The sequence below is a fragment of the Ahaetulla prasina genome, chromosome 13 (assembly GCF_028640845.1).
Source record: "Ahaetulla prasina isolate Xishuangbanna chromosome 13, ASM2864084v1, whole genome shotgun sequence".
Taxonomy (NCBI): Eukaryota; Metazoa; Chordata; class Lepidosauria; order Squamata; family Colubridae; genus Ahaetulla; species Ahaetulla prasina.
In genome coordinates this window covers 179,419-194,389 of record NC_080551.1, presented here as the reverse complement: position 1 = coordinate 194,389, position 14,971 = coordinate 179,419, and the positions used below count along the sequence as shown (strand labels likewise).

The 14,971-nt window shown below is 51.6% G+C and overlaps 1 protein-coding gene across 4 annotated transcripts; it reads left to right on the top strand.

Annotated features, from left to right (window-relative positions):
- The first annotated feature begins 1,917 nt into the window (after positions 1–1,917).
- Positions 1,918–14,465, top strand: UNC45A (unc-45 myosin chaperone A). Of its 4 annotated transcripts, XM_058156621.1 has the most exons (19): positions 1,918–2,098; positions 2,195–2,231; positions 2,310–2,485; positions 2,616–2,708; positions 3,524–3,691; positions 4,334–4,502; positions 6,312–6,482; positions 6,556–6,727; positions 7,659–7,959; positions 8,095–8,189; positions 8,556–8,697; positions 9,988–10,128; positions 10,283–10,410; positions 11,232–11,298; positions 11,383–11,496; positions 11,608–11,723; positions 11,797–11,914; positions 11,990–12,145; positions 12,382–14,465. In XM_058156621.1, the coding sequence occupies exons 1-19, from the start codon at positions 1,922–1,924 to the stop codon at positions 12,643–12,645; spliced, it is 2,805 nt and encodes a 934-aa protein (XP_058012604.1). In that variant the 5' UTR covers positions 1,918–1,921; the 3' UTR covers positions 12,646–14,465. The 4 variants fall into 4 exon arrangements, 3 of the variants coding, with proteins under 3 accessions (XP_058012604.1, XP_058012603.1, XP_058012605.1); XM_058156620.1 differs by having other exon boundaries at positions 2,195–2,485; XM_058156622.1 differs by lacking the exon at positions 2,195–2,231 and having other exon boundaries at positions 1,966–2,098.
- The last annotated feature ends 506 nt before the right edge of the window (positions 14,466–14,971 follow it).

The following is a 14,971-nucleotide window of genomic DNA, read 5'->3' as shown; positions in this document are numbered from 1 at the left end:
GTATTATAGTTGCACGATGGTGAACTCAAGTATGAGATGGCTACTCTCTCCCAAAGTTCCTATAGCTTCTACTTCCTCCACCATTTCATCCCTATTAGTAAGGATTAAGTCCATCTAGTTTCCTCCTCTACGTTTTGTGTGACCAAGTTGTCAGCTAGACACATCAGTAACCTGTTTGATCTCCCACTACCTGCAGTTCCCCACCCCCAATGTTGTCACGGTAGTTAAGTCTCCCATTAGTACTATGGCATATTTTCTGCACACTTCAGCTAACTTAGCAAAGGGTTCATCTACTTTCTCTGCTTGGTTGTGTGGTCTGTAGACACCTATGGCTATGTCATTTATTTTTCCTCTAACATTTAGCCAAATACTTCTAAGGCTTTCTATACAGGGGTATTATTTCCTGACATACAATGCAAGGCCGTCCTTTGTTAGGTCTGTTTGTTCTGAACAGTTTATATCCTTCCAGTCGTGCGTTTTGTCCTATCAAGTTTCAGTAATAGCTACAATATGGCTATATTGTAATATATTTGCCCTCATATATTAGGACTTCAAGTTCTGTTTCCCATAAGGTGAGCATTTATATGCAGGCATTTATGGTTGACTCTGGGCTTGCTTCCTCTATATCTTCCAAACCAATTATATGCTTCTTCACTACTCACTTTCTCATTACATAGCTGTGTAAGGCTTCCTGCTTTGGGTTTAGTCCTATAATTTGGTCTCCTTCACCCCGTAGTTTTACTTCAAATCCCTTCGGACATGCTGAGCCAGTTGCTTCCTAAATACATTGACAATCTTGAGATGCAGTTTTTCTCTTGCTAGAAGCTACTTCATTTATCACTGGAACACTTGATTGACTTGTTTCTTCAAGTGTCTGCATGTTTCCTTCCTGGTGAAGGATACAAAAATGGCTTCTTCCGGCTTTGATTCCTGCAAGTAATAATTCCTGCTTTTTTTGAAATCTCACCCCCCTCAGAGTTAAACAGATGCTGAGGCAAGTAGGAGGCCGGCTTTGCCCAGTCCAAGACTGGCTTTGGCAAAGGCCTCCTTTGTCAGCCAGGACCTTCATCAAAAGCATCGTGCTTATTTTTCCTTCTCCAAATCTTTGGTGTAGCCAGGCCAGTTCAGGACCCCCATTAGCAGACTCCTTCCCTAATGGATCCTCCCCGCCGCTAGGCTAGCAGCGTCCCCACGGAGGCCGGGGCTAAAAGCAGGGCCTAATGGCACGGGGGGTGTGTGTGTGCGCCCGCTAATGGATGTGGGAACAGGACGGTGAGTGCCGTTTCCCTGCCTTCCAGCCCAGTCCGGGCTGCCTCAGCCTGGGAGCCGCGGGGAAGATGCTGCTCTGGCTCCTGCTGCTGCCGGCCTTCTTCCGGCCAGGTGCCGGCGACTTCCAGGCATGGCTCGACGCTTCTCGCCGGGGCTCGTCCGAGCTGAGCGGCGCCAACGCGCATCTCTGCGAGGGCTATTGGGGCGCGGACGGGCGCCTGCACGCCGCGTTCTTCTGCCCGCGCCTTTCCGACGCGCCGGCCGACGCCTATTGCTGCCAGCCGGGTGGGAGCGGCGCCCTCAAGTCCTGCTGCCCGCGCCCCGACCATTCTCGGAGCGCCAACGCCTCCGCCGCGCTCCCGGCCGGGCTCCGGTGAGGCTGAGCAGGCGGGCCGGAGGGGGGTGTTCGTGGCGGGAGGCCTGCCCGCCGGGCTGACGCCGCTCCGTCCCGCCGCAGGAGCCCGCTGCTGCTGCCGCTGCTGGCCGTGGGGCTCTACGGCGGCCTCATCCTGACGCTGGCCGCGGCCGACCTCTTGCACTTCCGCTTCCGCCGCCGCAGCACCGCCGGAAGGTGCACCGTCACGTGCCCTGCGCAGGGTCCGCCCCCGGAAGTGGTGGCCGTCGCACCCGCCTGACGCCCACTCGACGCGCCATGGCGGCCTCGGCGATGGCGGAGCTGCGCCAGGAGGGGAACGAATATTTCCAGGCCAGCCGCTACGCGGAGGCGCTGGCTGCATACGCACGCGCGCTGGACCTGCCCGAGGCCGGGCCCGAGGCCTCCCAGCGCGCCCTGCTGTACCGCAACCGCGCCGCCTGCCACCTGAAGCTGGTGAGCCAGGCCGCCGCGGGGGGGGGCGCGGCAGGGGGGGAGCAGAGTTGGGGGAGCGTCTTTTTCGGCTTCCCGTCTGCCGCCTTCTCTTCGCAGGAGGACTACGCGCAAGCCGAAGCGGACGCCTCCCGAGGTGAGCGCCCCCCTCCCCCGCTTCCCCCTCGACCTCGACCCCGAAACGCCGAAACGCCTCCCTTTTACTCTCGCGCAGCTCTGGAGCTGGACGGGCATGACGTGAAGAGCCTCTTCCGCCGTAGCCAAGCCCTCCGGGGCCTGGGCCGCCTCGACCGGGCCGCCTCGGACCTGCAGCGGTGCGTGTGCTTGGAGCCCAAGAACAAGGCCTTCCAGGAGGCACTGCGCGACCTTGGCAGCAGCGCCCAGGAGAAGGTAGGCCCCGGGCCCCTCTGCTCCCGCTGTACCGAGTGGTGCCATGCAGAGCAGGCGCTCTTCGCTTCCTTAAGATAAGGCTCCGAATGGGCCGGTAGGAGCCGTCTCTCTCTCTTCCTCTTGGTCTCAGATGAAAGCCATGACCTGCACTGATTCCAAAGTAGAAGCCATGTTTAAGCTGCTCCTGAGCAACGGGGAGAAGGATCAAGACAAGAAGCAAAAGGTACTGGTGAGGGAGTTAGGATGCCCCTCGGTGATAGTCTGGGCATCTCGTGAAGCCTGACGAACTTACTAGTCTGAAAGCGGAAGTTTGCAAGTGACAGGTGGGCTGGAAAGAATGTAGAAGCAGTGCAGAATTTTAGATGTAGCATACTCTTGCTTTCAGTTTAGCAAATATTCCATCCTTCTAGTTCAGTGATGGCTAACCTTTTCTGGACTGAGTGCCCAAAGCGTGTGCGCGCTGGCCCCATGCCCCCCCTCCCCCATGCATGGCAGAGATCCGACGACCACCTGGCTGGCAAGAGGCACATGCACATGTGCGGCAGAGCTGAACTAGGGTGACAACTCAGGTGCCCACAGAGGGCTCTGCATGCCACCTATGTCACATGTGCCATAGGTTTGCCATCATGGCTCTAGCTGGTCTTTCACTTGTATATTGTGTCAGAAATGGAAATAATGTGGGTATATAAAGGGTAGGGGTGGTCAGTGGGTGAGTGAGCATGCAGTCTCACAATAATGGGACATAAGCTTTGAGGCTTCACCCCCAACCCCATCTTCCTTCACTCTCTCCCCCAAAGGACCTATAGCAGCATTTCCTGATTTGAAGTAGTAGCAGACTTTAAATCTTGTTAGGTAATGGCTTCTGTGGCTTGGATTTCTGGGAATGGGGTGAAGCCTAGTATAGGTGGAGGGCTTTAGGTTGGAAGAGTGTAGCAAGATGTGGGTGTATGATAGATCAAGATTTCCCAATGCAATGTTAATCAGTATGAACAGGGAAAGCTTTTTCAGGTACCTAACACTGGTTCTTTTTCTGACCAGGCAGCTCAGAATTTGATAGTTCTGGCTCGAGAGGAGCCTGGTGCCGAGAAAATTTTCCAAAATGATGGAGTCTGCTTACTGCTGCAGTTATTGGACACAGGCCATTTGGATATGATGATAGCAGCCTTGCGGACCTTCACCGGCCTCTGCCGTGGCCACTGTTCTCGAGTAAGGGCTGCTACAAGATGATGTTTTTTCAGAGCTGGGTAGGCTCAATGGCTTGCCTCCTGACTGTTTCAAGATGGTGCTTTGGTGCTAATAGCACTTCACTTTCTCTTGGAATATCTAACCAAATAATTAGCATACCGGGTGGGTGGGAGTGTCCTTCCTGAACCTACTGAAACACCTACTGCACACAGCCAGGAACTAGTGAAAGCATCTCTGCTGATCAGACTCCTTTTTGCCTCTTATTTTGTGACCCAGCAAAGGAGCTTTGGAGAGAGCAAGACAATCACATTGTTTTGTAGCTCAGTTCTGGAAATAGTTTTGGATTTGTGTTGCTCACTGAATCGTGGTGATTCCTTGCCATATTGGAATGGACACCAGCGTGGTTGAACTCAGATCTTTTTGTATGGTTCAGTGGGGACTAGATCTCACTGTGTTATTGAAAAATCAACCCTACCTCCTTAGCCTTACTGGCTTGGATCCCAAAACTTTCTGTTCCTCTAGGATTTTGAGAAGCTGTGCCTGCTTCCTCAAGAAGCAATTCTAGTTAGACTTGAATTTCAGAGTAGCTGGTTCTAGAGAAGATAGGTAAGATGGGCCTACTCTTGTACTTCCCTTGTCTCAAAGCTGGGTACTTTTTTACAGACAGTGGTGATTCTGAGTGACCTGGGGCCTCGGCGCCTCTTTGCTGTGCTAGAGAGGGAGGATGAGCAGCTTTCACTGGCTGCCTATAACCTGTTGCAGGTCATGCTTGAGACCCTCAGGCAGGGGCTGCAGAAAGAAGTGCTGCACAGAGATAATGTTTTGGCATCAGGTAAGTCTCCAGCTGCCTTTCTGAAGATGTGGGGATGACATCACTGTCTGTACTGCTTAGTAGAAGGATGGCCCATGGTATAGCTAGATCTGGCTCAAGGGGCTGCCCTGGAGACAACGAAGGCCCGGCACCCCAGGCCGGCCAGGCGCTGGTCTATAACTTGATGGCAGCCAGCTGGGCCAGAACACGCTCAGCCTTAGATCTGCATGGCTACATGAGGGGTCGCCCCCCACTCCACCCCGAGCATGCACAGAGGAGGCAATGGCGTCCCTAGGGACTGTCTTGCCCTGCAGGCTGATTGCATTCTGAGTGCTCCCCTTTCATCCAGGATGTCAGTGCTCTTTCTCATTCTCTCTCTTTCATTCTCTCTCTTTTTCTCTATTTCATTTTGTGCGGCATCAGCATTCGAACTCGGTATGCAGCCCTGCAAACTCTCGTCTCGGGGAGCCCGGCCAAAGTTTCCCGCGAGAGATGAGAGCTTGCAGGGGTCGATCTGGCGTCCGCACTGGAGAGCAAAATCCGGCTGCTCGCCAGACCAGTTGCCATTTACCACTCTGAGTCCCAAGCGGCAGGAGACAAAGGCTGCTTTGCGCCACCGGCTGGCACAAATATACCAAGGCAAAATGCTGATGCTGCGCAAGTGCAAATAGTACTTCACTCCCACAGCTTGCGCCGCCCCTCCTCCGCTGTGGCAACAGCACCATTATTTCATTCTGGACGGAGAGGGCTGTACTCCTTTTTGCGTATTGCATGTGCCACCCCAGGGCAGAGATTTCCAGCCCTGCCATGGCAAAGTCCCATATTCCAGAGTTGTAATAATGACACTCACAGAACTGGCCCATTAGTCATCCCGAAGAAGCTGCTCCACCAGGGTGCACCGGCAAAAATATGAAGATTTCTCCACAGACCACCAAAATTTTCTTGCGGACACCAGTGGGAAGCCATTCCTACTCCAACACCATTCAAAGGATGTTCATCCCAAATTGTATAGGTAAAAATCTGTAGAGATTCTCAGTCATCCAGGTCATGGTTGTCCCAAAGGTGCTTTTTCAGGAGGAAACTGGACTTTCCAGTTGCCTCCTGAAAAAGCACTTTTGGGGCTAGCCAAAGAGCAGCAGCCTCGAGGAGGTAAGCGCAGCCGAGCGCCCTCTTGGGGAAACAGGGCTGGGCTGGGCTGGACTAGGCTAGGCTGTGGGGTCGTGGTTCCTGGGAGCAGTTGCCTTCTACTGCCCAGGGCTCGGGGCAGCCTACGCCGCCGTCCAGGGGTCCTCCGTGGACTGAGGGACAGCAAGGCTCCTCTGGTAGACAAGAGTTTGGTGCTTGCCCTGGTGTTGCCTTCCTCTGCTGGAGACAATGGATCTCCCAGGCCACCACAGGCGCCCCCTCCCTGGCATGAGTGACGTTGAGCTGCCCCCCCCCCCCGTCAACTACAGTCCTGATGCAGTCATCTATGAAATCGAGTTTGACACCCCTGTCCTAGCTCGTGACTCTCATACCAGGAAGGGCCAGAAACATAAGTTGCAGATTTCCCAGCTTTGCAACAAAAAATAGAGCCTGGCCTGCCTTGTTTCAAATTGTGCTGCATGTTGCTTTGGGGGAGGATGTTCTAATTACTGTGTTTTTAGACATCTCATATTCATGTTTTTATTTACATTCACCTTGGATAAAGCATCTTAGATGTTTGCAGGAGAGCAGTTACGCTAAGTCAAGTTATGGATTTGTTCACTTGTGTGCTGTAAGTGATGGTTGTTCAAAAGGATCAGTGGAAATGTTAATTTACCCTTCTATCTGATGCTCTTGTTGCTGTAGACTCATCCAGAGAGCTGAGGTTGCTCCTTAGATGGCTGTTAGAGGCTCTCACTCGAGCAGGCATCTCTTCCTATGGTCGTGACAGTATCCTCAATCTGCTGATCAGCGTAATAGCCCCAAAGCCACTGCAAGCCTCCAACAACTCTTTGACTCTTTGGGTCATTGATCATGGTGAGCACGACTCTCTGTGCAGTAACTTTTCTTGGCCTCCTTCTCTGCTTTAGTAAACAAGGGTTCCTTGCAGGTCTCGGAGAGATCCTGGAGGTTGGGGGCACAGTGCCCCACAGTCCTGAAGGCCTGCGTGTGACAGAGAACACCCCTATGACTGTGGCCGTGCTGCTCAATAAGCTTTATGAGGACTTGAAGTGTGATGGCGAAAGAGAAAATTTTCACCGACTTTGTGAGGATTATGTCCGGTAAGTGTGTAAATGTGGCCCTTTGGAGAAAACTGCTGTTTGACAGAGGGAGCTGTTGCTTCTTAGCAATGAATGCTGACTGGTTGTCAGTCTTTTGGCTTTGCTGGCTTTTGTTGGAGAGTGTTTCATGGCAGACGCCTCATGAATGAGATAGGCATGAGCTACTGTGTTCCCCGAAATAAGACCTGGTCTTATATTTGTTTGGGTTCCAAAATAAGCATTAGGGCTTATTTTCGGGAAAACACAATATCAGGGTGATCAGCCCGGCTGGGCACGGGTACAAGAGATGGCGAGCACACGGGAGGCCAATGGTGTCCAGCAGCAGCTGCAGCCCACTGACCTCTTGGTCGGCGTACACTGATGCTGCAGCCCGTGCAGCGTAGATGAGATGATTACCTATCCAAGCAGCAGACGGAGGCAGAGGGATTGGGGGGGGAAGGGCAGGTGATCCGGACGCACAGTGGGAAAGCTGAGAGTCAGGCTGGAGCGGGCAGGTGGCCGCAGGAGGTTCATCTTCGCACAGCAGCACTGGCAGCAGACAGAGGCAGAGACATGGGAGGGGGGAAGGCAGGTGATCCTGATGTGCTGCACGGGCCACAAGCAGACCGAGAGATGCAAAAACGAGCCTGCTGTGGCTGGTCACCCACTCCATCCCACCAACTCTTTTCCTGCAGCCTGCGTAGCACATCGGGATCGCTTGTCTTCCCCGTGCACCCCACCCCAGCTGATGACAACCTTAACCGGGGCTTATTTTTGGGGTAGGGCTTATATTAGGAGCAGGCTAGGGCTTATTTTCTGGTTAGGTCTTCATTTCGGGGAAACATGGTACTTTAGATATTCATTTCTTCCTCTAATATATATTCCGTATTGACATAGTAGTTCCTATGTTTATTCTCTTTGTTGATAGAGATTGTTCTCTCTTCCTTTCCAGGGATCAGTTCCAGGATCATGGCCTGCCTGGGAAACTCAGGGCCATCCAGACTGTGAGCTGCCTCCTGCAAGGCCCTTCAGAGGCCGGGAACCAGGTGCTGGAACTGAATGGCATCATGGAGAACATCCTGGCCTTGTGTGCCTCATCCCAGGTGGCTCACCAGCTTGTGGCTGTGGAGGCCCTGATCCATGCAGCTGATAAAGCCAAACGTGCCTCCTTCATTACCACGAATGGTGTGACGCTGCTCAAGGAGATTTACAAGCACAGTGAGCGTGACAGCATTCGCATCCGGGCCCTGGTGGTGAGTAGAAGGAGCTTGTTTTGGATCAGTTTGGATGACAGGGAGGAAGGGAGCTTTCTCTGTTGCTTGTTTGCCTTTGGTAAGTGACACCTGCCTGGTGCAGCTTGTATGATGGATTGTTGTCTGTGTTTTCAGGGCCTTTGTAAATTGGGCTCGGCAGGGGGCACAGACTTCAGCATGAAACAGTTTGCCGAAGGCTCCACCATGAAACTGGCCAAGCAGTGCTGCAAGTGAGTGTGGGCTTTCCTTGGCTGTAAGAGGTGCTCTGCCCTAAAGCCTCCAGCTGGTCTGGCACCCTTTTGGGTGCCAGACCCTGGCACCCACTTGAAGGCATCAAGTGTTGCTTGTTGCGTTCACATTTGTAAACGTGGTGGACGACCAAGGGTGAGTGAAACGACATTTTTTATGCTGAATGAAAACTAACAACCTGAGCAGATCTGATGTAGTTGCAATATGGACTGGATTTGGTATTCTGTGATTGCTGTCAACCTTGCATGTTTGAGCTCTCTTTCCTAATGGTTAGAGTGAAATTCTAATGCTCCCTGCTGAATGGCCGGGGCCTTAGTGGATCTAATGTCCCCTTGTCCCACATCTAGATGGTTGTGCAATGAGACCCTTGATGCTGGCACCCGCCACTGGGCAGCAGAAGGTTTGGCATTCCTTACCTTGGACGCAGATGTCAAGGAAGAACTTCTGGAAGACAAGGCAGCTCTGCAGGCTCTGTTCCATCTGGCACAGGTAGAGCTTCTTCAGGAGTTGAACATGATAGGGAGGCAGCTATCCATATTCTTATAATGGGTGGTCCTTGCTAAACACCACTCATTCAGCAACTGTTCAAGTTTGTGTAGGGATTGAATGAATGCTACTTATGATTGGTCCTTGAAGTCGAGACATCGTAGCATCCTGTGGTCACATGGTTGCTATTTGTGACCTTTGCTGGCCTCTGACATATCAGTGGGGTTCCCACCTCTTGGGGTGGAGAATCATGATAGTGTCCGGTGGCAAAAACTCAGAGTGCATCTTCTTTGATTAACAACTTTTAGAAAGGCTTTTATTAGTTCACTTCATCAGATGCACAGAGTAGCTGCACAGGAGTTAAATTGGGGTGAGATGGGGAAAAATGCAGAGGAAGATGGTTGGTCTGACAGATGGAAGTGACATGTGAGACAGAGTACTTCATCAATTGTTTAAAACCCATTGTATTTGTTGAAAGAGATTGTCCAAAGCCTTTTAATGTCTGCGGATGCAGCTCTTCCTCACTTGGTGATACTGTGAAAATCCTGCTTTTCTAAAAGAGTCACTTTGAAGTCTGCTATGGAGGCTCCTGGGAAGTTGAAATGCTTAGACCTTGCTTGAGTTCTGATGTCAAACATGTCCCTTAATTCTTTTGTGCAAAGTTGTCCTCTTGGTTATGTGAAGAATCCAGAGGGGCATTGCTAGCAGATGATGGCATATCTCGCCATGGAAGAACAACATGTGAAAGTGCCTCTGATCCTGTGTGTTCTTGTTGGGCCTGTGATGCGGCTCTTGGTGTAGATGGAGGCATCTGGGTTTGTTGCACTGTCTACTTCCTATGTTGGCTTCTTTGTTCTGTTGTTTCTTGCATCTTGTGAGAAAGTTCTTCAGTTTGGATGGAGTCTGCTCAAGTCTGGGTCTGCCCCTGTGCTTGAAAAGTACAAAGTCACTTTCCAGTGTGGCTGTATTGTACGTTTGTCTGTGATAAAAGCAGTAACATTTTGAAAAAAAGATGGTTGTGTAGCCCATTGACTGGTAGCTCAGGGGAAGGCAGATTCTGCTTGAATGATGATAAGACAAGTTGCCGCAATGGGGATAGGCTGGCTTTGTCCAGTGGAAGAAGGTAGCTGTCTCTGGAGATGCTCAGTTTTGATTCTTGGACCACTCTGGCTTAAGTGCTTGTGTATCCAACTCCAGAAATCCAGAATATCTGCAAGTTACAGGTGCTGATTGGTGAACTCAAAGGGCTGCTAAATAAACCTCCCCTCTCCCTTCTTCTTGCTTCTATCCTAGTCAGAGAATCGGAGCTGCTTATTTGCAGTGGCCTCTACACTGGTTAACTGTACCAGCAGCTATGACTTTGAGGAACCTGACCCACAGATGGTGGAACTTGCTAAATATGCCAAGCAGCACATCCCTGAGAAGCACCCCAAGGTGAGACAGACAAGTGCCCGGGGGGATGAAGAGTGGAGGCAAAAGCCCTGCGGGAGAGAAGGGGCTGCGCATCTTAGGGTAGTGGGCAGAGGTGCAATGGAGGTGCCTGTAAAGGGCTGCCCTTGCTGGTGCCTTCACTCATCTTGTCTTCTAGGATAAGCCAGAGTTCGTCCACAGGCGCGTGCAGAAGCTCTTGGCCGCAGGTGTGGTTTCGGCTCTTGTTTGCATGATCAAGAACGAGAGTCCTCCTTTAAGCCCTGCCTGCCGGGAGCTGATTTCCAGGTGAGGCTCTGTGACTTGACTTGGAGTCCAAAGGCAAATAAACTCGGAACAGTCAGGTGGGGCTGGCAGCGGAGAGGGGCTTGAGTTTCTAGGGGACAGCTGGCTGCTGATCTTTCCTGCCAAAGATGACTTGCATCTCAAGGCATTGGTTAATGCTCCATTGATTGAACATACCTGTGAGATACAGCTTCTCATTTTGCTGCTGACCTTGCTAGGCAGTGGTTCCTCTAAGACTTATACTTGGACAAGGGAAGGGCTGCAGAAGACTCTTGAGAACCAGCAGTCCATGGGCTCCATGCACCTTCCAGGAAAAGGGTCTGAAGCATCTTTTTCTCCCTGGGGCTTATTGGAGCAAACTAGCATGGTTCCCAAGACAGGAAAACATCAGTTGAATGGTCTTGTTTGGGGGTGGGTGGGTGTCAGGGCCCAATAGAGACTGTAGGGATGAAAAATACAACCCAGCCCTGCTTTCTGCAGCTACTATTTTTGAGCCGCTCTGGGTGTGTGTGTGTGTGTTAAAACTAGAGTCCCAAAAGTTGGAAAATGCCATTTAGTCCTGCAATCCAGTCCTCTACGTGGTGCAGGAATCTAGCTGAAAGCATGGCTGAGGAGGCCACGTCACATCCTCCTGAAATTGCGCTCTGATGAGGCAGGGTTTCTGTGTGTCTTAGCCGTGATTCAAACTGTGACTTAACAGGACAGGTGGAGATAAGGAGTCCTATTTGCTTGCCATATCTGTACTCCCATATGGCTGGTAGGAGGGTATGTGCTCTAACCTGGCTCTGACCCTCCCCCCTCCTCCATATCCTACTGTGCTACAGGGTTTTCCTGGCCATAGTGGATAACCCAGAGAACCGTGGGGCTGTGGTAGCTGCCGGAGGGGGGAAGGTCAGTATTACCCCTTCCTCCTCTTACTCTTCCCAAGAAGGCTCTTGGGACTGACCTCTTTCCTTCTTCCCTGTTACCCAATAGGCGCTCATCCCTCTGGCTCTGGAAGGAACTGAAGTGGGGCAGAGCAAGGCCGGCCAGGCTCTGGCCAAGATCGCCATCACTACGGCTCCAGAGATGGCCTTTCCTGGAGAACGGGTCTTTGCGGGGGAGCACTGATGGGAATGGGAGGCGGCTCTTCCTTGGTCCTCCTCTCCCGTGGGCAAGGCAGGGCTCCTCCTGGCTAAGCCTGGCACTTTTCTTCCGCAGGTCTATGAGGTGGTCAGACCCCTGGTGAGCCTCCTGCATTTGACTCGTTCTGGCCTGCAGAATTTTGAGGGGCTGATGGCACTCACCAACCTGGCTGGGACCAGTGAGAGGCTCAGGTGAGGCCTGTTTTTGGGTTTGGGAAGGGCTGTGCATGGCTTCTGTGGCTACTTCTCCCCATGTCTCCTGCAGGCAGAAGATTGTGAAGGAAAAGGCCGTGCCCCTAATTGAAGGCTTCATGTTTGAGGAACACGAGATGATTCGTCTGGCGGCCACGGAGTGCATGTGCAACCTGGCCTTGAGCCCCCAGGTGGGCAGCTGAGAGCAGGCTGGGGAGGGGTGGGCACTATCCCCCAGGCCTGACCACTGCTCGTCTTTCATACAGGTGGCAGAGTTGTTTCTGGCCGAAGGCAGCGATCGACTCAAACTGCTGGTTTTATACAGTGGGGAGGAAGATGAGAGGCTTCGTCAGGCAGCTTCTGGGACGCTGGCAGTCTTGACATCGCTGTTGCCACAGATCTGTGTCCGGATTTCACAAGCTGTAAGTTTGTGTGAAATCTCTTCCCCCCGCCACACACACACACACTTGGCGCGCACACATTTCCTGAGGGGTGCACCTTGCTTCTGAGCCTGAGCAGATCCTTCTGCCACAGGACTACTTTTCCAGGGGCACTGACAGCTCTGGAAGCAGGGCTGTTGCCTGGTGGAGCATCCAGTGGGTCACAAGGGCAGGGTCAGGCATGCCTGCCACCTGCCCCTTGTTGCTTCTCCTCCAAGGCAACGGACTGGCTGGAAATCCTGCAGTCTCTGCTCTTCAGCCCCTGCACAGAGCTTCAGCATCGCGGCATGGTAGTGGTGAGAAACATGATGGCAGCCGACCGGGAGGTGGCCATGAAGCTGATGGAGAGCGAGATGCTGGAGATATTGTCCATGGCGACCACGGCAGAGGATAAGCCCCAGGTGGCTCAGTTGGCCCAGGAGTGCCTGGCTCATGCTGTCTCCTATGGCTTGATTAAGCCCAATGCTGCTGCAGGGGAGTGAGGGCCCTGGTCCCTTTTCCTCCCTCTCCGCTCAGAAGCACCTCCACTGCACCTGGCCACATGCACCAGGCTGGCCTGGTGAGGCGCTACTGGCTGCTGGGCAAAGCAGGAGTTCTTGGGGGTCCTGGGACAGACACACACACATAGGTGAAACTCAAAAAATTAGAATATCGTGCAAAAATTCATTTATTTCAGTAATGCAACTTAAAAGGTGAAACTAATATATGAGATAGACTCATTACATGCTTGATTTGTCATAATTTTGATGATTATGGCCTACAGCTCATTAAAACCCCAAATTCACAATCTCAGAAAATTAGAACATTGTGAAAAGGTTCAATATTCTAGGCTCAAAGTGTCCCACTCTAATCAGCTAATTAAGCCATAACACCTGCAAAGGGTTCCTGAGCCTTTAAATGGTCTCCCAGTCTGGTTCAGTAGGAATCACAATCATGGGTAAAACTGCTGACCTGACAGTTGTGCAGAAAACCACCATTGACACCCTCCATAAGGAGGGAAAGCCTCAAAAGGTAATTGCAAAAGAAGTTGGATGTTCTCAAAGGGCTGTATCAAAGCACATTACTAGAAAGTTATGTGGAAGGGAAAAATGTGGAAGAAAAAGGTGCACAAGCAGCAGGGATGACCACAGCCTGGAGAGGATTGTCGGGAAAAGGCCATTCAAAAGTGTTGGGGACTTTCACAAGGAGTGGACTGAGGCTGGGGTCAGTGCATAAGAGCCACCACACACACAGACGGATCCTGGACATGGCTTCAAATGTCGTATTCCTCTTGTCAAGCCGCCCCTGAACAACAAGCAACGTCAGAAGCGTCTTACCTGGGCTAAAGAAAAAAAGAACTGGTCTGTTGCTCAGTGGTCCAAAGTCCTCTTTTCTGATGAGAGCAACTTTTGCATCTCATTTGGAAACCAAGGACCCAGAGTCTGGAGGAAGAAAGGAGAGGCTCACAGTGCAAGATGCTTGAAGTCCAATGTGAAGTTTCCACAGTCTGTGTTGATTTGGGGAGCCATGTCATCTGCTGGTGTTGGTCCACTGTGCTTCATTAAGTCCAGGGTCAACGCAGCCGTCTATCAGGAGATTTTGGAGCACTTCATGCTTCCTTCCGCAGACGAGCTTTATGGGGATGCTGACTTCATTTTCCAGCAGGACTTGGCACCTGTCCACACTACCAAAAGTACCAAAACCTGGTTCAATGCCCATGGATTACTGTGCTTGATTGGCCAGCAACCCCATAGACCTGAACCTGAACCCCATAGAGAATCAGTGGGGCATTGCCAAGAGAAAGATGAGAGACATGAGACCAAACAATGCAGAAGAGTTGAAGGCCGCTATTGAAGCATCCTGGTCTTCCATAACACCTCAGCAGTGCCACAGGCTGATAGCTTCCATGCCACGCCACATTGAGGCAGTAATTGATGCAAAAGGGTCCAAAACCAAGTACTGAGTACATATGCATGCTTATACTTTTCAGAGGTCCGATATTGATTTCATGTAATATTCTAATTTTCTGAGATTGTGAATTTCCGGTTTTCATGAGCTGTCAGCCATAGCCATCAAAATTATGACAAATCAAGGCGTGAACTATCTCGCTTTGCATGGAATTAGTCAATGTCATATATTAGTTTTACCTTTTAAGTTGCATTACTGAAATAAATGAACTTTTGCACGATATTCTAATTTTTTGAGTTTCACTTGTACAATGGTTCTCCTGCACTTTTTGCATTTTGTACTCTGGCACACAATTTTATAGGATTTAGGAAATAACAGGACACACTGCATAAATAAATAAATAAATAAACCCCTGCATCTGGTATATTCAGTGTCTGAAATTGTAGCATTTGCAACAGTGAAAGGAGCTCTATCTGGCCAAGGGAGAGGCAGGAGGAAAAAAAATCAGAAATTGTCTCTAAGGGGGAATCACGTTTTCCATAGATTGGCTTGGATCCCCAGCTGGGTGCCAGTGCTAAAGGCACCCCCAGCCCCTCGATTGAGTGTATAGGCCCCACCCTGGGCTTGTGGGCCTGCCCAGCTTTATCTGCACAGCAGTGACTGGGCTGCTGGACTTTGCCTTGCAGGGGGATCGGCAATCCAGCCCCCCTGGCTCAGCCAATGCCAAAGCTACACTGTCCACTACCATCCACGGACAGTTCCTTGCAGCAAAGCACCCATCATCCAAGCCAACGGTGCCAGGACCCAGGCCAGGCGGGGAGAGTGGCTGGGCCAGCGGCATGAGGGGCAGGCCCAGGCCACTGTCTGTGAAGGGTTGTGGGCCAGTGCGCTGCATGAGGCCAAGCTGGAGCTTTGTGGTGG